Source organism: Petaurus breviceps, unplaced genomic scaffold, assembly GCF_028583685.1.
Source record: "Petaurus breviceps papuanus isolate PSGF00001 unplaced genomic scaffold, PetGlider_PUasm1.0 80, whole genome shotgun sequence".
NCBI classification, from domain to species: domain Eukaryota; kingdom Metazoa; phylum Chordata; class Mammalia; order Diprotodontia; family Petauridae; genus Petaurus; species Petaurus breviceps.
In genome coordinates, this window is record NW_027186540.1 from 21,807,845 (window position 1) to 21,831,659 (window position 23,815).

A 23,815-nucleotide genomic window follows, 5' to 3' on the forward strand; every position below is an offset into this window, starting at 1 on the left:
TCTCTCTCTCTCTGTCTCTCTCTGTCTCTCTCTCTCTGTCTCTCTCTGTCTCTCTCTCTCTCTTTCTCTCTGTCTCTCTCTGTCTCTGTCTCTCTGTCTCTGTCTCTCTCTCTCTGTCTCTCTGTCTCTATCTCTGTCTCTGTCTCTCTCTGTCTCTCTCTGTCTCTCTCTCTGTCTCTCTGTCTCTCTCTGTCTCTCTGTCTCTCTCTCTCTCTCTCTCTCTCTCTCTGTCTCTATCTCCCACCATCCTCTCCTTCCTCCCCTTTTCTCTGTCTTCCTCCCCCTCCCCCTCTTTCTTTAAAGTGTTTTGTTCTTTTCTGTATAAATATCGGTTAACCCTTCAGTAGAAAATAACCTCTTGGATTGTTAGGCCTTTTTTTTGGCATTTGACTCTTCCACCCTTAGCACAGTCCCTTGAATATATTAGGTGTTTAATAAATGCTTATTGACTGAAAAATTGTAAATAATGTGTATGCCAGTGTATAAATGGAAGTACTTGGCGAATTTCATGATAGCACAACTTTACATTTACATGGAAATACAGTATGGATGCTAAGGTTACTGTTGCTATTTTGAATTTGTCTAAATACTGATACATATGCACATTCTAAATTATTTTTTCTCTTCCTTTTCTAGTTGATTCATGCCTACTATAAGCACTCTATAGTTATAATACTTCTCTAGGATAAAGAAGCTTAAAGTGGATTATTCTATTAAAGCCTGTCATACATATTTGAATAAGATCATGTTAATTACGAGAAAGGAAAGGGAAAAAAGGTTGGATGCTGGCCACATTTTCCGTGATTAAACAACACCTTGAGCAATCTCCCTTTGACCACATGTGAGAATACAAAGTGTGATCTCATGGAATTTCAGTTGTGGCACAGCTAACTAGCTTCCAAAATATAAACGCTTACCTTTTCTACTCTTCTGTCCCCCCACCATTTTTACTTTGAAATACCAAGGACTCCATTTTGGAGGATAATCATGTTTATTTCATATGTACACTGGGTTCAAAAAGTTAAATAATTACTGTGGGATATGAAAATGTCTTATGGTTTCCAGCCAGGTACTATGGATTCCCAGGGGTAGAGTGGGCACCAGAAATCAAAACTCAATACTCTTCTTTATTTGATTTTTTCCTATAGACTTCAGTATCTGAAATAAAATAATGTCAAATCCTCTCTTGAAAGTTACGGAACCTGAGGAATCAAGGTAAATGCAAGCTGACAAAATTGTACTTGCCACCTTCAGAGTCAGTGTAATTACATTTACCCAATTATTCCAAAACTTTTAGTCAGTCATTAAGTGTTGATTTGTTTATGAAGTCAGAGACTGACAGCTGTTTGGATCTCATTAAGTCCTGTTCTTATGTAAATGTCCCTCATAAAACTGAAATTAATTTTCATCAGATAACAAATGTTCAATTCTTATACAATTTCTCTGAGCAGGTGCATACAGTCACGGTTTTCCCCACAAGGTGGTCCCATCTAACACATTTTCCTGCTAACAGATCTTTGCATACACAAGGACCCTGAAAAACCACATTTGCTTGACCCCTCCATGTTTGTGGTTTGAATATGTTTGAATAACAACACCAGGACTTTGGGGGGAAATTTGTCAAAAGGAGTCTAGCTTCAAGCTGCACTGTGCTAATTTCCCTATCCCTTTTGAATCTTTAGAAAAACATACTCCTTCAAAAGTTGTAATATTAACTAAAAAGACCAACTTAACTGCATTGAGGAAAATGAATGTACTTCATTCCTACATTCCAGTTTTTAAATAATACAACTGCAAGCATCATAAAAACAGCAATTAGAACACCTGGCTTTTCAGAAGCTACAACAATATTTGATTTACATATTGTTTAGTAGGAATGCTAAAGTAAATACTTTACTAAGGTGTCTGAGTTGTCCTACTCACATTATCATTTCTGTGAAAATCTAAATTAAATAATTTCAGACGTACTTTTAGGGAAGAACATCTGGGGAACTAAGCTATTGGATTCTTGCCGTAATTGGGGTAACCTTAGGGTACCTTTTAGAAAGTATCTTCAAAGTCCAGTGAACAAGTTGATGATCTATTGGCCTGAAGGGGCTGATGCATATGTTACATCCTGTTACTCTGCAGAACCCCCATCCAGCTTTGTAGGAGGCTGGGGAGATAGTTTATTTGGGGATACAGATAGGAAATGAGGAGAGAAATGAAACTGTTGAGGGGAAGGGGTTCTGGATTCAAAGTCTGAGAGGGAAGCCAGGACAGGCAATGGTGACAGCAGGATTTCCTTTTCACTGGGCCAGCCTTTGTGTCCATCTACCCAGCTCTGGGATGGACTAGTTGTGGCCAGAAGAAGTTGGGATCCATGTAAAAATAAGACAGCCAAGACCAAGGAAATCACCTGCATTGGGAAGTTTAGTTTTCTCAAAAGGTTCTTCCATGTACTCTGAATCCCAGGTTAATACCGTGTTTCCCCGATAGTAAGACACTGTTTTATTATTTTTTTGGACAGAAAAACACCAGAGGGCTTATTTTCAGGGGAGGGCTTATTTTAATGAACATTGACAGCAATTTTAATAAACAGGTAAATGTGAACAAAAAAATGTACCTTTATTCAATAAGCAAATCACTGGGGAAGAACAGGATGACGCGCTCATCTGCTGCAGCTCTGATTGGATGCAGCGCGGAGCGCGTTTCACGGGGGGGGGGGAACGGTGCATACAGAGGGTACCGTAATGTAGCGTGTAGCGCAGGGGATCACCTTCCCTACAGTAGCAATCTCAATAGGGCTTATTTTCGGGGGAGGGCTTATTATCGGGGAAACACGGTAGTTCTGTCAGAGTTTCTATGTCTTTGTGTAAATACTGTCCCTGCCAGATGTGTGAGTTGAGATTGAGTAGGTAATCATTTTTTTCACTCATGGGGTGGGGGTGGGGGACACAGGAAACTTATCAAAGTCAGATTTTATTTCCTATAATTCCTGGGATGAAGGAAACTTCTGTGCTATAGAGGGAACTCTGGAGGTTTAGGAGAGCAACAGGTTACTAGCTGCTGGGTAAATGTTTTTATTATTTGTTTAGGTATTGGGTGACGATTGTCATGCACTGTTTATCTGTTTATTCATTTTCCTAAGAGTAAAGTTCCTGTATTCCAAGCATATCTGTCTTCTGAGCAGAGTCAATTCCCTTATGCCAAGGCTGTTTGACTAGAATAACTCACTAGAATAAAGTAAGTTAAAAAAGATGAGGAATCAATGTTAAGGGAGGGCTTGAGAATTTAATTGTTAATAGGGTCAATTCACAAATCTACATGTTCCTTGACAATAAGCCATTGCTTCTTCATAGATGGAGGTACAGGGCACTTAGTGCCCCATTGAGCACAGCTTGTACCAGTCTCCAAGGTGAGTGTAGTACTCCCTAGGACCCAGTTGTACTCCCTAGGACCTAGATACCTTTTGTTGAACATGAATAAGTGAGTGCTTGGCAATGTCATGTGGTAATTAAATGTACCTTAAGTACTGTAAAGCAGTGGTGTCAAACTCAAATGGAAATAGATCCCTGGGACAGCATACCGATTTAGAAAACTACAAGTTTAACATTATCTATGCCATTGTAGTTTTACTTATTATGTTAACTGGTGCCCAATTACATTTTTTTTTTTGCTTTTTGGAGAGCAATTGGGGTTAAGTGACTTGCCCAAGGTCACATGGCTAGTTTTGTGTTAATTGTCTGAGGCTGCATTTGAACTCAGGTCCTCCTGACTCCAGGACCAGAGCTCTATTTGCTGTGCCACCTAGACGCCCCCCCCAATTACATTTTAATTGGGTTCAGGTCATGCTCTGGAATGTCAGGGGTTCAATGAGTGGCCCACCTCCTTTCTTCCCCAACTCCCATCTGGATTTGACACCTCTGCACTCAAGGGCCTAATGAACATACTGACTGGAAGGTCCCTCTCCAAACTTTCTCCTGCAATCTCCATTGGTCACAAGATTCATGCTGAGAACTCTTTTTAACAATTTGACCACACAATTCCTCAATCTCCTTCAATTTAAATGACTGAACACATCACTTTATCCATGTACCACTACAGTCAGATCTTTGACCTCACCATCTCTCAGGACTGGCCCACTAACATGGGACTAGAATTCTGCTCTCTAATTTGCTCTAAAATTCTACTGTCTCCATCCATAACCTACTTTTCATCCCCTTGTCTTTTACTCATACTAAACCTTGCTGTTCAGCCATTTTAGTCACATCCAATTCTTTGTGACTCCATTTGGGGTTTTCTTGACAAAGGTACTAGAAGAGTTGAACATTTTCTTCTCCAGCTCATTTTACAAATGAGGAAACTGAGGCAAACAGGGTTCAGTAACTTGCCCAGGGTCACCCCTTGGAAGTTCCTGACTCTAGGCCTGGCACTCTATCCACTGCATCACATAGCTATCTCCCAATACTATCCCTACTCAGCCTTTATTGTAGATTCTAATTTCCCGAACTATGGCTCTTTTCCAAGTCCATCTTTCCTACTCTGGCTTTACTTGCCTCCATACACAGCCTTTAACCTATGATCTGCCACTTTAATTCTCCACTAATTACTGACTTAGAATTCTTAACTTTTTGGCTTTCTGTCATTCCAGAGCTGGAAACCGCTAACTTAGGGTAATCTTTAATAATACTCTTGCCCTTGACCCCAGGCCCTGTTGCCTGCTCGAGGATCTTGTTATGGCAGTTATCCCCACTCTAAAGCAATGCCATTCTCAACGTCTCCACTGGGTACTTATTTGCTTAAAGACATGCATAGGTCACTCTACTCCTTCCTTCCCTTTACCTGTCTATTCCATCCAGGTACTGTTACATCCTTTTGTTTTACTTCACTGCTAAACATTTGGGCAAGTTATTTAGCCTCTCTTGGCCTCAGTTTCCCTATCTGCAAAATAAAAAGGATGGATTGGATGACCTCTAAATCCCTTACAGATTTAATCTCTGTTCCTATCATTTTTGAAATTACTTTGAATACTGATCAATAAGATGATCTTTGAAAAATCTTAACTATAGTGAAAAAATAATTCAAATAATGCAGAGTCAGGAAGACTCATCTTTCTGAATTCAAATATGGCCTCAGCCACTCACTAGTTTTGTGACTCTGGGCAAGTAACTTAACCTGTTTTCCTTAGTTTCTTCATCTGAAAAATGAGCTAGAGAAGGAAATGGCAAACTACTCCAGTATCTTTGCCAAGAAAATTCCAAATGGGATCACAAAGAGTCAGAGAGAACTGAAAGATGACTGGACAAGAACAAATAATTTTATCTTTTCATCTTTTGTTTATTGCTTGTCTTTTATGATTCAAAATATTTACTATAATAATTAACAACTTGATTATTAAATAATCATTAGCTTTTTACTCAATAGTCTTTCAATTAAATATACCACATTTCAAAAGATTCTACTTGAATTTTTTTAAAAGGTCTAATTATAAACTGAGCAGCAGAGATACCAAAATGGAGAGGGTTTAGGCAAAGGGGAGACACATTAGTGAAAAATATTGGAAAAGAAGTTAGAAAGTAGAATAAGGGCATGGAAAATTACTGGAAAACAAATTTTGGTATTTTAAATTCTAACTAACATAAAGCTTCATTCTTAAAGACAAATAGTTATTCTATTATAATTAAATAATTTGATCTTTGGGAAAACAGACGCTAGAAATAAACCTTGAAATAACATCCAATTTTTGACCATAAAATCAAATATTTATACTAAATGATATAAACATTCCAAATAGGAATTTGTTTCATTTTTCTAATTGTCTTTTCAGAATATGGCATTGAAAGGATAGCAATCCAAGAGTCATACGCTTTTAGGCTCTATGTCCTTTTTCTGGGAATGAAGATCTTTCTTGGAGAAAAATATATAGATATCATTCCCTTTTTCTGGGAATGAAGATCTTTCTTGGAGAAAAATATATGATATTAGAGTTTCAAGGGAATTTAGGAGTTATTTAGTCAATCTCTTCACTTTATGGATGAGTTAATAAGGCTCATAGAGTTTTAAAGACCTGCTCAAGATCACAAAGATAATTCAAGGCTGATGAGGGACCACACAGGTCTTCCGGTTCTCAGTTCAATGTTATTTCCACAGGATGGTGTATTAGTGAGATCATTTTAGGAAAAAAGGAGAAGAAGACATTTGGTTTATGAAACACAACTTTCAGATGAAATTAAAAGTTTTATTTTCCTGCTAACACCAAATTTTCAATGATACTCTTAAAATAAATAAGAACCCTCATTTCTACAAGTGATAACCAAAAAAGAGCTCTTCAATGTATTAACTAATGCTTTATAATCTAACCATGTCCATAGAAATAGTCATATGGCAAATCTAGGGCACACCAAGGTAAAGACAATACTTTAAAATTACATCTCTTACCAAGTTTTCTGTGGTAGAAGGACAGTGATCCTTCTCCACTGTGTAAATTCACTGGAATGGTAGATGCTTGCAGATGTAAATTCTTGACAGCTAGGCATTCCTGGAAGGCATTCCTAAATAAAAACCAATGAAGGATCAAGATTATCTTTATCTTTTTTCATTTTTTCCGCATGTCAAGTTTTTCTCATCCTAGAAATGAATAAGATCTAAAAGGGTTCTCCATCGTACCAATCTGAGATTTGGATGTAAGGCATGTTTTTAGTTTTTTCCCCTCTGTCAGACTAGGATATTTTGGAAATATTCATAAGTAGATGTTTAAACACACTTAAATGAACTAAACACACACACACACACAGAACATTTTAAGCGATTTTAGGCTAGCTTTATTGACCTGTTCTAACTTTTGACCTATAGTAACAATAAATAATTCTTAAAGTCTTGCTCCCTAACTTAATTCTTCCCAATTATCTTTGGAAACTTTACTACTCAAATTGACAATGATTATAATGCCCTAACATGTTAGTTCATCAAACTTTCACTAACACCATATCCATTCTACCTCAGCCACTCACAGTGTTAATTGCATTATGTATCCTGAAATTTCCCTCTCTTCTTTCCTTCCACCCCTCCTGTGCCTCAGCCCTTCTTATCCTACTTTTTTGCCCTTAATGTGCCTTCTGCAATATAAATCCAAGACTGTCATCTTAGTTTATTCTCTCTGTTCTGACTCTAATTACTTTCCTTCAGTCTTGACATTCCTGTAGTTGATACATTTCACCATAGCAACAGTATAGAAGACACTTCATCATTGAACCATTGCTCCTTTTTGACATTCCCCTCTTTGTTCAGTCATTTCACTTAAATCCAACTCCTTATTCCCCCATTCAGGATTTTCTTGGCAAAAATCCTGGAGTTGTTTGTCATTTCTTTCTCCAAATAATTTTACAGATGAGGAAACAGAGGCAAGCATGGTTAAGTGATTTACCCAAGGTCACATGCTAGTAAGTGTCTGAGGCCATATTTGAACTCATGAAGATGAGTCTTCCTGACTCCAGGCCCCATCCCCTTATTGACTATATCACCTAGCTGTCAAGCTCTTCCTCTCTTCCTGCCCTTCTAATGAACAATACTGGATAATCTCTTCATTTGCTTTTTCTGCTCCTAAACTTGAATATTTTAAAATGATGTTAGGAAAGCATAATCTAATCAGTTCATGCTTACTTCAACTGGGTTCTCACTATTTGTGACATTGCTTTTATTTATCTCTTATTAACTATAAAATTCCTTACAATATTGGTTTAAATCTTTTCTCTGCTCAAACTCACAATTCTACTTTCATACCCACCTGAATATATTGTTCACTTAAATGAGGATTGGAGCTATAAATATTTGTCCTCCTGTTTCCTGCTCTATCTTTCAAAGTATCACCCATCTATTATTCTTTCTCTCCAGGTCAAGGTAGCCCTCCCCTTGGCCAAGGGTAATGCTTCCATTAGTGAACTTAAGACTACATGCTCCCATCACTCTTTGTTCCATCTCTCCCCTCTGTCAATCTTTACTTATCTATTGACTTTTTCCTGGGCCTGCAAGTAGGCCAAAGTCTTCCCTATTCTAAGAAAATCTATTAACCCTGCTACTTTGTATGAAACTGTATCTCTCTTCCCTTCAGTGTTAAACTTATGTTCTTACTACTTCTACTTTCTCACTATCTACTTAATCTTTTAAAAATATTTTTATTTTTGAACTTAATAAACACCAAATATAAGGAAAATTTTCATATACTTTGGGAAACGGAATAAGAGGAATAAACACTTATACAGTACCACCTTTGTTCCAGGCACTCTGCTATGATGACTAATATATCTATTTAACTGACTTTAATCTCTGTCCTGAATCCCAACCTTACATGAGCTAGACATTTATTCCTGCACACCCTGTAGGCATTTTGAACTCAACAGATCCAAAACAGAATGTTACTTCCCTGCCCCCTCCTACTGACTTGTCTATTCTTGTTGAAAGCACACCATTTTTTCAGTTCCCGAGTACCCTCCTCAGGTTTATAACTTTGAAGTTGTTCTTGATTTTTTGTCATTCCTCATTCCATATGTTCCTTCAGCTTCCAAGTTTTATCAAGTCTACCACCATGACCTTTCTCACACTCATCCTCTTCTCCACATCATCCCTAATTAAGGCCCACACCATCTCTCACCTAAAATACTATAATAAACTAATTGGCCTCCCTTCTTTTGGTCTGTTGCCTCTTTAATCTATCCTACATATTAACTATCAAAATAATCTTCCCAAGATGCAAGTCTGATAAGGTCACTAACCCAATCAAAAATCTTCATTAGATCTCTCTAGGTTACAATAAATACTCCTTTAAAGTAAGAGGATGTCCATCAATTGTGGAATAAGCAAATTGTTGCATAGAGATATAATAGAATATTTCTATGCTATAAAAATAAGGGATTTCAGAAAAAATTGTAAAGATTTGTATGAATTGATGGGGAATAAAGTGAGTAGAACAATTGATACAAGATAATCAACTTTTAGAATTTTAAGAATTAGAATAATTATCAACCATTATTCTAGAGAAGTGATGATGAAGAATGCTATTCATCTTTTGACAGAGAAGTGAGGAACTCAAGCTGCAGAATATAAATACGTTTTTGTACATGATCAGCATGGGAAGTTAATGCTTGACTCTGCAAATTTGTTACAAGAGTTTTCCTTTTTCTTTTGTCCAGTGTGGGTGTGGGAGTAGGTAGGGAAAGAAAAAGCGCTCTGCACTATCCAAACTCAATCAGTAGCTATTACCCAATATTTTCCTCCATTCTCCATCCCCTGAGAATTTATAGGGCCCCCCCCCAATGCCTAGAATGTACACATTATCTTTTTTTGTCTGTTGAAATGTTTACTCCTCCTTGAAGCTGTTTCTGGTTTCCTGCCCACAGTGTGAAAATTCTCTTTTTCCTTTAGCTTTTTCTTTGAAAATTTAAATTCAGTTAAATTGAATTTCCTAAATATGCCTTGTCTGAAACTTTCCTTCTTCTGCCTGTCATATTTATTTATGTATATGTGTTTTTTTTTTATCAAATTAGACTGTTAATTCCTTGAAGACAGAAGCTGTAGTTCTTAGTTGAATTTTTTTTGAATGTTTGGTTCTTAGTGTAGGCCCTATACCTAGTAAGTGCTTAAAATGTTTTTGTGAAAATATTTGTTGAAATCACTATGTAACTTAGTGATATGGACTTCAAGTAGTAAATATATCTCTGCCTTTTGATAATAAATTTAATCATTGATTTTTTTTACTGATTAACAACAAAACTTTAAAAATTCAATTCAACTAGTATTTATTAAGAATCTATGATGGTCTAGGCACTCTGCTAGGTGCTGAAGATGAAAAGGCAAAAAACCAAAACAGTCTCTGCCTTAAAGGATTTTTATATTTGGAGTCATTAAATGTTTGGCAAATATCATAAATGTTCAGTTACAGTTAAATGTACGTGGAAAGGGAGGCCCAGGCAGATGTGGCCACAAGGCAAAGTGATAAGCATGGAAGGAACCACATTTGAACAATTTAATATTTTCACCTATCTTCCCAGAAGAAAGATCTCTAGAGTTAAATATCTCATAGCTTTTCTAATATTAGTCTGCTTTGTTGTTTAAACCTCCTGCCATGTATTTTCATGTCTATCCTAAATATATGTGTGTGTGTGAGCTCTTTATATGCTTTCTCTTTCCCCTCTATGATGTTTTAGAACATTAGGACAATGCATTCACACAGCCTTTTCTGTATTTTAAGAGAGCATCTAGAATTACTCCTCAACCATCTTTTCTTTAAATTAACATATAATCTTTAACACATAGATATAACTTTTCATTCTTCTCTTGATTTTTGTAAGTCTCCTCTGAACTGACTCCAGGTCCTTTTTAAAACATAGGGGCACCACTAAATGGATACTACTCTAACCAATTCTACATAAAATGGATTCTGCATCTTCTAACGGTGTGTCACTGTTATGTACTGTTTGCTTTTGAATTAACAGCTTTTGTTAGTTTTTTTCTTTTAGTTATCCTATTTCTGCAGATGCAGGAATTAAAAACTGACAAGGGACTCTATTCAAAGAAGTCAGTTTTTCCCTTCAACATGCTCATTACCTATAGTATTCTCGTCCCTATTTTATAACACATGATGCCTACATCTATCTTCCTAGGAATACAAAATACCTAGGAAAGAATCTTCCTCTAATAAAGCATGTTAGTTCTCACTCAACTTATTGACATCTAGTCTATATTAGTATAAGAGAGGGAGGAATATTATTCTGGGGGAGAGGGAGGCATTCGATTCTAAGTGAAGTGCCCAGGGTTACATAGCTAGTAATTGTCTGAAACAGGATTTGAACTCAGATCCTCCTTGCTCCAGGGCTGGTGCTATATCCACTAAACCACTTAGTTGCTCCAGAATGAATACTTTTAAAAAGATTTTTGCAACATAACAAGTTTGGATTACACAGAATATATGATTCAACTGCAAGTCTTCTATCTAGTTCTTTGATCAGGATAGTTAAATGAAGGACACTCAAAGTGAATAAACTGATTTTGCAGTTTCTTTTCAGAGCTAAATTTTTTGTAAGCTGCTTCTTCAATTCTTGAAAAAATTTACCATCAGCAGTTTTTAAAGAAAGGACACAATCATAAAGCCTTACCTCCTGTACAAGGTGCCATGTAAGACCATGGTTGGTAGAGTAGTCTAGTTTCACCTGGTTGTCCATATAGGGAGTATATTTCTGACCACATCCCATCACGAGACTGAACTGTATCATATATGAAGCTCCAATCTGCATAGACTGTGTTTCCACATAACGCATGCTTGAGGCAAGTTTAGAGTCCCCTGTAAAACTGAGAGATACAGAATATGAATCAGAAACAATCTAGAAACATCTCAAAGGTAATATTACCATTGTTACATTGATGAGCATACCCCTAAGATATTGTCAACAATACTAACACCAAACTGTGTGCTATGGATATACCCAAATATATTGTTTATGATGTCAATGCTCTCTCAAGAAGTTTACAATTTACTAAATGGATGAGATGAGGCATGTGAAATTGTACACAGCTGTATGTTCAACTCAGTTATCCTTATGCAAATTGTTCTTCAGTAAGTCTTTTAACAGTATGAAATCTACCTAAGTTGTTTATCAACTTTCTGTTTTCAATAAGACCAAATGAAAAAAAAGCTTTAAAAATCCCTATTATAATTATGACCAAGTGTAGTGCCAACACAATATTCACATCCCTGATGGTGACTATGAACATGCCAGAATATTCCTCAATCACAAAATACAACAGACTCTCCATATAGAAGACAGAAGCAAAAAAAAAAAATTATTCAAACACCAGAAAACCAAATCCCATAACCAGAAAGCTGAATCCATTACTGCAACAAAGAAGTTAATACACTATAACACAACAGAGAGCCACACTATCCTTTAGCCTTCCCACAAACATTCACAAGCCTAGCAGTCTCTTTGGTTGTGTCCTCTCCTTCCACCAGCTCTAACTGCTCTGAATCCCAGCTGCCTGTGGGCTCTGCTCCATCCTTCAGCAAACTCCTCCCACCACAGGCTCCATGTGATTACATCCAGCTTATTAAAGGGCAGGGAAGATCTTCAAACCAGAGAAGATCTTCAAATTCCCTTAGGCTTATTAAGGGGCAAGGAAGATCTCCAAATTCTCATTACCATTACAGACCTCTTGGAAAGCTCTGAGTTACAAATATAAACCAGAAAGAGAAGGAGATGTTATATAAATTGGCACTTACCATCAATTTAAGAAATAATGCCATCTATTACTAGCAAAGAATGATAAGTTGAGTGAGGAGGCAAGAAAGGAAAGATAAACAAAGCTTTATGACTCATCTTTCTCCAGGTCTCCTAAATATCTTCATAATTTTGTTTGAAGTATCAAATTCTTAGAATAGTAGAAACACTCATATGTGAGAGTAAAGTAAATTAAAAATAAATTTCTGAAGTCAAATGTAGTCAACTTCTGTTTAATCACACTGAGGACAATCATAGTATAGATAAAAAATATTCAAAAGTCATTATAATGTGTTTTTCTCAAACACACACTGTTAACAGATACCACAAAACAACTTTAGGTAGAACAATTTTGTATGTAGTGCCACGAAACTCAAATAGAAATGCATCCCTGAAGGGCACATATTGACTTAGAAATCCACAAAGTGACATTATCTATGTTGTGTTGTTTCTTAAAATTTGTTTTGCTAAACATTTCCCAATCGCATTTTAATCAGGTTTAGGCCTCACTCAGGCAAGTAGTGTTTGACACCTCTTTTATATGGGATAAGTTGAAAGATGAAAGATAAATTCTTGAGAAGGCAACATCTGAATTATAAAAATTTAGAATTGGTCTTCATGAACATCTGATACCACAATGAACTGGGCTGCTTGTCTACCTAATAGATGAGGTGTAAAGAACTAACATACCAAGTTATTTGTGGGACTCCTGACACTTTGGACTAGAAAACAATGAAATAGAGGTGGGCATGGCTGGCTCAAAGACAAGAAGCAAAGAATCCAGTGACAGCCGTGTAATGGGAATGGGTATTTGATGATCTTCCCTGCCCCTTAATAGACTTAGGGGGGAGTTTGAAGACCTCCCTTAATTTGAAAATAAACTCTGCCCCTTAATAGGCTGAATGTAATCACATGGAGTCTGTGATGGAGGGAATTTGCTAAAGGGTGGAGCAGAATCCACAGGAATCTGGTAAGAGCCAGCAGGAGAGGGAAGAGGTTGAGGCAAGGAGATAGAGAGGTTTGTGAGTAGATATTGATCTTGTATTGGTTTGTGGGAAGGCTGAAGGATGCTGTGGCTCTCAGTGTTATTATGACTTCTTAATATCTTTGGTACTATGATGGAATCAGCTTATGGGTTTTGGGCTTCGGTTTTCTAATGTCTGAATAAATGCTTCAGTTCTATCCTCTATCTGGAGAGTCTGGCATATTTTGCAATCAACGCGATTGCAAATCATGTGATTTGAATCATGTGATACTTATAGTCATGGTCTTTATCATGATCATGGGCACTGTAAATATTGCATTGGCATTACAAGCCCCATTCAGAAAGAGTCATCAGATTAACTGCTCTACTTAGCAACTTCTCAATATAAAGGAAAAGAGGACAGAGGAAACAAAATGAATTTCTTTTCTACTTTTACATCTATTTCTGCAAGTTCTAAATCACTTCCTCGTTAGTTTCCTTATTTCTCCATGTTCTCCATGAATCACCAGGCTCATCATCTACTGCTTCCATACATTGCACTAAGGTCCAATACTTTTCCATTTTTCCATTTCTCTGAGGGAAACAGATCAAATTTTCCCCAGCTATGTGGGTAATAATTTTTGTTTCCATTGTTTAAAGAAACTCCACCCAAACTCATCTGAGAAGAAAATTCTCTAGATTGATCTGAAATTAGAAGTTGGGGAGATTTCTGGGAAGGAATGAGCCCTTCTCACCCATCTTCTAAGTACATAGGATAAGATCACAGATTTGGAACTGGGAAAGACTTTATAGGACATATAATCCAAACTCCGCATTTTACAGATGAGGAAACTGAAGACCCCCGGGGGTTATGTAACTTGCCCAAGTCACATAGGTAGAAAGCAGAGGAACAGGGATAGAAAACTAGGTTCTCTGACTCCTTAATTGGTGCTGTTATTACTGTATCACAAAGTTGCTTGTATGAAGGTATGATGGCATCATACTGGAGAACTTGCTGGGCATTACCCTGTTTGCTGGTATTTTAGTACCATATGGACTTTTAGCTAATTCAATTTTTGTGTGGTCTATGCCAGTCTATGACTGTTTCTGCAGCCTCATTAGAACAAAATTCATATAAATAGCCCTACTAGGTGCCTGTCTAAGGTCATCAGCTATTGCAAAGAAGTTTGCTGTGTCAAACAAATATTCTTTGGGTAGCAATTTGTACTTTGATAAAAGTTTGTGAAAAAATTGATGGGTGAGTAAAATTAAATGAAATAATTGCCTTAAGAAATGATTTTCTATCCAATTCTACTGAATCATCTTGTCAAGGGAAGAGGCATCCTCATCCTGCTAAGCTAATCCCTCAACCTGTGTCCTGGTCTCTTTTTAGAGGTGTAAGAGAACTCAGAAGCTATCTGTACCAACCTATAATTGAAGAAGAATTATCTTTATAAAATACTCAATAAGTGTTCTTTGCTCGAAGACCTTTAATAAAGAAGAACCCTGGGGCAGCTAGGTAGCACAGTGAATAGAGCACTGGCCCTGGAGTCAGGAGGACCTGAGTTCAAACCTAGCCTCAGACACTTAACTCAAAAACTAGCCCTGTGACTTTGGGCAAGTCACTTAACCCCAACTGCCCTCTAAAAAGCAAATAAAATAAAATAAAGAAGAACCCAGTACCTTGTGAGGCAGCCAAATCACTTTTGGATAGCTCTTACATTAAACCTTAATTTGCTTCTTTGCAACTTTTAATTGCTTCTAGTTCTGTCCTCTGAGAACAAATGAACAAATCTAATCTCTTCTCCAAGTTACAATCCTTCAGATTTTTGAAAACAGTTATGCCATCAATCTACTTAAGCTAAACACCCCCAGTTGCTTCAGTTGATCTGCATATGCATAGGTGTACTAAAGCCAGCTTGAAAGAGAGCCAGCCAATTATTCACTTTTCAGTGTGAGCATTTATAACTCTGAAATGGGCAAGCTACAAATCAGGGCTTAATTTGTTGTCTTATGGATTGTTTAGATTTAAGAAAGTGTTAATAATGCAGATTAAATGTGTCTTTTTCCTCCTGAGGAGACTGTTGTTAAACATTTATTAGTATGCTCCTATCAATCTTGAGGACCTTTACAATTCAGGTTTGCCTCTCTTCTTATTTTTATAAATGGCCTCAAACTGAACAAAATATTTAGAATGGAGGATGATTAGGGTAGTGTACAATGGAACTATCACCTTGATAATCCTGGACACTATGACTCTCTTAATACAGAAAAAATGATATCACCCTTATAGTACATAAAAATCTTATCACTGCACCACTTTTAGCCCACAAAATACATCAGACCTGTTTCAGAAAACAAACAAATAAACTGTTGTGCAGACATAGCTCCCCAGTTTCATAGCTGATAGGTTGCTTTGTTAAATTCAAGTTAAAGCCTATACTTGTTCCTATTAAAATTCATTTGATCAGATTTGGCTAATTGCTCTAGGCTGCTGACATATTTTTGCATCTTGATGCTGATATCCAATATGTTTGTCTACCCCCTAATATATGCAAATTTAACAAATATGCCATCTATACCTTTACCCAAGTTATTGGCAAAGATATGAAACAACACAGGTCAAGGACAGATCTCTTGAGAAGTTCTCTGGAGATGATCTCCCAAGTTAAAAATGAATCACTACTAACTAGTGTGTGGACTATGCCATTTAATCAGTTACGAATGTACCATACTGTATTATTATCTGGCCCACTTGTCTCCATCTTGAATGCACAAATAGCAGGAGAGGCTTTCTCAAGCACTTTGCTAAACTTTAGGCATCATTTACAGCATTCTCTTGATGCAGCAGTCTAGTAGCCTTGTTAAAATAAGAGTTAGAATAATGAGATTAGTCTGGCATGACCTATTCTTGAAGTTATACTGGAGCTTTGTAATGACTTTTCCCTCCTTAAATGGTCAGTAACCATCCCCATAAGAATACATCATATAATTTTACTAGGAATCAAAATCAGGTTAGCTGGTTTATAGTTTATAGAATCTATTCCTTTTCACCTTTTTAAATAATGACATTTGCTCTTCTCTAGTGCAGTTACATGTCCACTCCTATGATCTTTTAAATATCTCTGACCCAATTCTTTCACTGAAACAAACTTGAGATTTTCACAGAATGACAGGCATGGAGCAGTGTGGATAGAGCATCTGGTCTGGCATCAGGAAGGCCTCAGTTCAAATGTGGCCTCAGATACTTACTAGCTATGTGACCCTGGGTAAATCACTCAATCCTAATTACCTCACTTCCTCATTTGTAAAACCAGCTGGAGAAGGAAATGACAAACCACTCTTGTATCTTTGCCAAGAAAACCCCAAATGGGGTCCCAAAGAGTCGGACATGACTGAGAGACAACCAAACAACTCCTTGTTATTGACTGTCCAAAATAGGGCATGTTCCAATAGGCAAAATGAAAGTCAACTTTCATTCTCCACAGCCACAGGCACAGTGGAGGGCCCCTGCCAGTGTCAGCATACAGATAACAAGAGGTTGGTGACATTATTAATCTGGTATCAGGAGGCTTAAGGGAATTTCTACAACAGAAACAGGGAGGCCTTGAGAAAGTCATCTAGAACTACAGCTGGGTGACCCCAAAGGGGGATAATACTACAATATTTTATTGTTATTACAATAATCAGTATTATCGCAAGTATTATTATAATATCCTCATCCCTTCCTGCTATGAGACCTAATGAAATAATAATAGTGTGACTTTGTTGCTTGTTTTGGGGAGAGACTAGCAATGCATCTTATTTGATGTGAGTGCCATAAACAGCTGGTTTTACAGAGCTGAAAGGTGTTAGGTTGCAGGTTCCGAGGGGATATCCTTTAAAAGACATTGAATGGGAGCCACCTGCCCTTTCCACTCCTCCAGGACACACCATCACAACAAACAAAAACAAGCAACAAGCCTTTTGAGGCTACATGAAAGGGGCAGACAGACAAGCACCTGATAAACACATTCATATAAAACTGCCCTGGCCCTTGGCTGGGGAGCACTCCTTGACAACTGACCCTGTACCTAAGCCCACTCCATTAAAAGATACGTGCTTCACCCAGAGTTTTAGTGCATACCTTATATAAAATTCTGATGAATTCTTCTGTCTCAATGAATTTTAAAACATGAATTTACCAATACAGAGAAGAAAATTTCCAAGGACCCAGGATCATCAATTAGAGCCAGCAGGCACCTGAGGGTCAGATGATCTAACACCTTCATTTTAGAGATAAGGGAACAGGCCCATTAAGATTCTTCAGCTTGCCCAGGGTCAAACAAATAGTCAATGACTAAGATGGGATTGCAACCCAGATCCTCTGATTCTAGATTCACACATTCTGCTCCACCATCCTGCCTTATTTTGCTAAAAAATCAGTCTGAAAATTCACAACATTTTTTTGCCCTCTACAGTCATGAAGAAAACTTTCATGGATGTGCAGACTCATTTTCAGGAAAAATAGAGGACCTCCACCATGTTCTATTTGCTTAGGGCTACATAGGAGTCAAACTTACCTTAGACATTCGAATGTACAGCTTTTCTAAGGCAGTCCAATGTCATAAGCACTGTCTTCACTGCCCTGCTCCCCAGCACTGTCTGCTTAATGTGTAGACCCTTGGTGGGACTTCAAATAAATGCTAGATTTTTACCAAACTGACAATTTCTATCAGTAGCTAAGGGCATGAGAATAACTGTAAACCATTCGCTGAGAGGTTTTTCCCTTCAGTTTCCATTTTCTCATTTTCACCAACTCACACTAATTTGGTAAGCAGTAATGTCACTCAGACCTGTCTCTACAACTTTGTTGAAGGTTTCTTTGCAGCTTGAACACCTGTCCATCTTAATTGATTCATACTCGTAGAGGTGAGGAATCTGTGAGCCTGAGGTCACATGTGACCTTCTAGGTCCTCAAGTGTCACCCTTTGATGGAATCCAAACTTCACAGAACAAATCCCCTTAATAAAAGGATTTGTTCTATAAAACTTGGACTCGGCCAAAAGGCTTACACCCAAGGACCTAGAAGTGGCCTGAAGGCCACAGGTTCCCTACTCCTGAATTTTATAGTATTCCATTGCCACAATTTATTTAAATGTTCCCCTATTGTTGGATATTTAGTTTGCTTCCAGGTTTTGGGGGTTTTTTCCTTCTATTTTTGCAACTGAATATGATGTTGTCACAAAAATATCTTTAAACAGATGCTCTTTCTTTTTTGTTACTAATATTGTTGGAGTATATTTATATGAGGAAAAGTTAGTAGCTGAAGGAATGAATGAGAATAAAGGAAGTGAAACTTCTGATGAAGATTTGAGGGAGAAGTAGGGATGATAGTCCTGTGCAAAGAGTCCTGGCTTAGAATTCCGAGGTCACAGGCTTAAATCTTGCCTATGGCACATTCTGTGACTCTGGGCAAGTCATTTTAAGGTCCCTGGACCTCTTTTCCGTTCAGATCTCAAGCTATCACCTTATGAAACTGAAAAAGTGTTTTAAATACTTTATACATTGAAATAAATCAAGTATAAATTGTTATTAAGTAGGTACAGTTATTTGTAGTAATGTTTAATGTATCTAATACAAGTTAATAAAATTCTTTATTGCATCCACTGTTTCTATCACCAGTTTATTTTGTAGTTTCATAGAATAGGCTTCATAAACTATGCCACCCCCAACATACCTAACCACTTCAAGGAAATCTGGAATTTTCCCACATATGGCATTTCTTCATGCATTTTGCTCACTACTCCTTTTGAAAGACTTTTTATAAGCTCCTAAGTGACTATGCTGTTTTTTCCCCTTTATTTCTTTCACTAAAGATTTCAAAGGTAAATTCAGCATCTGAATTACTTTGGAGTATTACTTTTATGCTTCTCCTTGAGGACTATCAAAAATCAAGAGCTTTTAATGTCTTTTTCTACCTACTGTTTTTTTCCTTTGCCTTTAATCTTTGGCTAGATGGGTTATTCTCTTTAAGTTCTTTATTCTTTCTTCCATTTCCAGAATATATCTAGAAACTTGGATTTAGATATTCTCATCTTGATATGGAAACTTACTTCTATTGAGGTAAACTTTCACCCTATCAAATCTAAGACAGTAAATTATTTTGCTGTTCTTTTTAGTCACCTTTTGCAGAAAATAGTCCCTCTCCAAAAAAAGTACTGGATATAATATTTGGCATTTGCATAACATTTTTGACACAAGGATCTGATAATAACATCAAAAACTCCTAATTTATAGGAAAAAAATAGAAAAGAAAGTTTAAGTACAGAAGCTTTGGAGATTAAGCCCATGTCTTCACAGTGAATTTTTTTCAGTATATTTTTATCTTTTACATCTAACCATTTCCTCCTTATGTGTACCTGTATGGTTGTATGGGAAAAAATTGGTTGGAAGTCGAAATCATTGCTTACTTAATGGACAGAATGGTTGGGGTTGTCCTCATGTTAAATCGCTAATACTGAACCTCTTCTGAGCCTCCTCCAAAGCACTTTTTATCAACAACCTCGTCGTAAGTCTTTATCTCCTGCTACTGGTCTTAGCACTCCCAGATACCCCATGAGGGGTTATAGGAGAGAGGGGGTTATGCCAGCAATGAAGGACCGTTCTCAACGACTACACATTACAGTTCCTTCCTGTTGCTGCAAAGGGATGGAGGTAGGGAAGGAAGTTTTAGATTTTTAGAGTCCCTTCTAGTCACATCAAAAATATTAAGTGGTAAGAACTTTTCTAGATCTCAGTCAAGAACATTTCCATTGTTTCACATTTGTTAATAGGGAGAGAGTAGCATCCTTATGAAAATAAAAAAAAATAAATCCAGATTGTGTCCCTCATCATCTCAACCTCTTAGAGTTTCTAACATCTTTCAAGATTCGATTTTCTATATGATGCCTTTCCTTATCTGTCCAGTTCTCATCTAAGACCATTTCCACTATTTTGCATTTGTTAGTAAGGAAAGACTAGCATTAAAAGAATGCATATTATGGTCCTCCTAACCTCCATAACTTGGAATCCCTAACCTCTCAAGGCTCAGCTGAAATGCCACCTTCTATAGGAAGTCTTCCCTAATCCACCCAACTGCTAATACCCTGCTCCTCCTGAATAACCTTGTATCTATTGTGTGTGTGTGTGTGTGTGTATAAACACACATTTACATGTCCTGACAGAATATAAGCTCTTTGAGGCAAGACCCTCTAACTTTTGTATTTGTAACTCTAGGGTCTGGTAAATAGCAAGTACTTAAAAATGCTCATCAATTACTTGATTGTGGAGACAACTCTCAAGACAACCAAACTTGTGGACAATTTAAATTTATATTTGAGTTTCTAATATGGACAGATATGTATTAGTCGGACACATTTTGAAAAGAGAAGTCAAGGAAAAAAACGATGTTGAGAATCTTGGAGATTAAAAGGATGCTGATGGCTTTAACACATAAGGAAGTTCAAAAGAGGGATGGCTTTTGGAGAAACAATGATGTAAAGATTTATAATATATTACAGTCTATTCATGTCCACTCTGTGCAACTCATTTTGCCTTAATGAAAATAAAAAGGAAGGAGGAGCTTTTATTAGCCACTATCCTATACCCCCAAAGAAGGTACATCTTGCTTCCAGGTGGGCATATGATAGGCAGCATGTATGTATGGGGGAGATTTTGCCTATCTGGGCGCTAGTGATAGAACTCTAACAGAGGTATAAATAAAACCACCCTTTAGGCTCAATACTAGGAACAAAATGGGGGAAATTAAAAGCTTGTGTAGCCCCAGGATAACAGCAGCAAGGTGGAGTTGTTTATTAAGGGGTGATGGGAGTGGTATAGTTGTCATAGGTTGCTGTCATGGGCAGTGTGAGACTCTGTAATGGTTAGGGGATTTGAAGATCTTTCATGCCCCTTGAACTTGCTGACAGCAGGAAAGGGGTGGGGTAGGAGGAAGCCAGAACTGAGCTGGAGCCAGTGTGGTGACTGGAAGCACTGTGGCAGCAGCGGCTCAAACTCCTTTTTTTTTTTTTTTTGAGCCAGCCAGAGTTTCTGCTAAGGACTCCTGCTGAGGACTGCTGGGGATGGGAACTGTGGGGGGCCACAGCTTCTGGGAGTGAGCTGTATGTATGCTGAGCAGTTGCCATGAATGAGGATGGGAGGACCTTTGCCAGAGGTAGCCTGTTCTGTTTTTAAGGCTTGAGAATGTAGGTGTTTACAGCATTAACTACATGTGCCAACCCTATAGCTACTGTGATGGCTTTGACTTTCTGACTTTGGGACTCAGTTTGCTGGTATCTGAATAAATGTTCTGTCCCACATGTAGAGATCCTGTTATATTTTGTGATTAATAACCATATCAGCACATTTATAGTTACCATAGGCATTGTGAATTGTGAATAGGCATTGTTGATACAGACTCTGACCCTTTTATTGGTTATCCATTGGGGCCTTGGTTCCTCCTTTGGAGAATACTGGGCTAGAGTATTGGGCTATTTCTAATGAGTGAAATTCAATAGGCATAAATGTAAATTATTATATTTGAGAACACAGAAATCAACTTCACAAATGATCTGGGATTTTGGTGGACTTCAGGGTCATGATGAGTCAGAAGTGTGACATGGCAGGCAAAAAAATGAAGCAATTATGGGTTGTATTAAGAAGATCCAAGCTTCCTGTAACAAAGTGATATAGTCCCACTGTACTCTGCCCTCGTAATATCTAATCTAGCCTATTTTGTTCAATTCTGGATGCCACAGTGTAAGCAAGACAGTAATAAACGGAAGGGTCAAGATGAGGCCAATAAGAACATTGGAGGGCCTTGAGTTCATAACATATGACAATCATCTGAAGGATGGTTAATCTGGAGAAGAGAAGACTCAGGGGAAATATAATAGCTGTCTTTAAGTATTTTCAGGACTGTCACACTGGAGAGGGATTAGATTTGTTCAGTTTGGTGTTCATGGACAGCACTGGGAGCAATGGTGGAATCTACAAATCAGAAAAAATTTTCTAACAATTAGAGATGTCCAAAAACACAAAGGGCTGCGTTGGAAATCTCCCAGCGGAGACTAGATGACTACTTGTCAGGTATATTATACTGAATATTCCTTTTGTGTACAGGTTGCTCTAGATGACTATTGGGTTTTCTTCCAGCTCTGCAATTCAGTTATTGTGCCAGCTTTCAGTCTTTTCTTTCCTTTTAAAATTTAGGGACTTCGTAATAATCTGGATCTTATGTAATTCTTTAGCAGACCCTTGAAATTGATATCTGAAATATTTTTGAAACTCATCTTTGCCATTATTACCCTATTCCTTCTTTTAGGTTCACTGTTTTTTGGGCTACTTTCAGGAACCTTACTACAGATAAACCCAAATATCTTTCAGCAGGAAATACCTTTAAGAGTAGTAAATATGCTTCCCAAACACAAACTGCTATTAAAAATTAATCAAAAGGGAAGTAGATTTCAATATAATGAATTTTTATTCTGATGCCTATTTGTACATTATAGATTGGTAGATGTGGGAGAATATCTTGTTCTCTGTCTTTTCCTCCATGTTGGACTGTGAATATATGAGTCAAGCGACTGATTTCTTGTGCCTAGTTGGTAAATTTTATAGGAGTCAAACTGGACAGTCATTAGCTGAGAGAGATGTCGATTTCTAATTGTTTCTGTAAATGAATATATACTTCGTAATTTTTGAGGTAGATCTTTTCATACCCTAATTTTGTTTACTACACTTATATAAGTTGACTGTGGACACAGACACACACAGACACACTTCAATACATTGTGAATCTTTGTATCATGGTTTCTCCAAAACCCATGCTTCTTTTGAACTTCCTTATTCCTGCCAAGTCCATCACCGTTCTTTGAGTCTTCCAGATTCTCAGTACCTTTTCCCCTAGACTTCTCTCTTCAAAATGTCTGACTAGTATATTTCTGTGCATAATAGGAACTCTAATATAAAACTGAATCTCTCTCTCTCTCTCTCTCTCTCTCTTTCTCTCTTTTTCTTTCTTTCTTTCTTTTTCCCGGATCTGTGATTTCATCAGTGTAGGGAGATCTTGGTGAGGAAATTTCATTGCCAGAACACAAATTCTTTCTCTGAAAAATATCTTTTGAGAATTGCCAGAGGGTAGTGATATGGTAAACTACCCTGGGCCCCATATCCAGTAGAAATCAGAGGGCAGACTTGTAACAAGGTTGTGCAAACTATTTTATGATACCAAAAGGCTTCTCAACTGCAATATCAGAATTATACTACCAATTTTTCCCAATGTGATTTCTTAATTCTCCATGTAAATGTTTCTTTATTCTCATAGAAGTCCCTGAGTTGGGAGCATTCAACCAGTATCCATAAACCATCAACTGCACACCACCTTCTTCTAGATTAGCTCTCAGAAGCTGTTTTACTTTTCCTCCCTAATCTTTCCCTTTTCCTTCCCATGTGTAGAACAGCTTTGCAATCCCTTCCTAGTTCTGGACACTGTCCAATGTGTCCTAGGGCTACACAGTGGGTAATATGTGAAACTCTTTGACCCAACAACTTCACAACATCTTTCCTCTTCCCCTGGCGGGGG

General features: G+C 37.4%; 1 protein-coding gene across 2 annotated transcripts in view; it reads right to left on the bottom strand.

Moving 5' to 3' along the window:
• LOC138176051 (reelin) overlaps positions 1-23,815 on the bottom strand; it is a 566,262-nt gene that overhangs the window by 149,435 nt on the left and 393,012 nt on the right. For both annotated transcript variants that reach the window (XM_069106794.1, XM_069106793.1), the window contains exons 21-22: positions 11,130-11,322; positions 6,421-6,533 (exon numbers count right to left, since the gene is read on the bottom strand). In XM_069106794.1, coding sequence (XP_068962895.1) covers positions 6,421-6,533; positions 11,130-11,322 — 306 coding nt within the window. The remainder of the gene's footprint in view (positions 1-6,420; positions 6,534-11,129; positions 11,323-23,815) is intronic.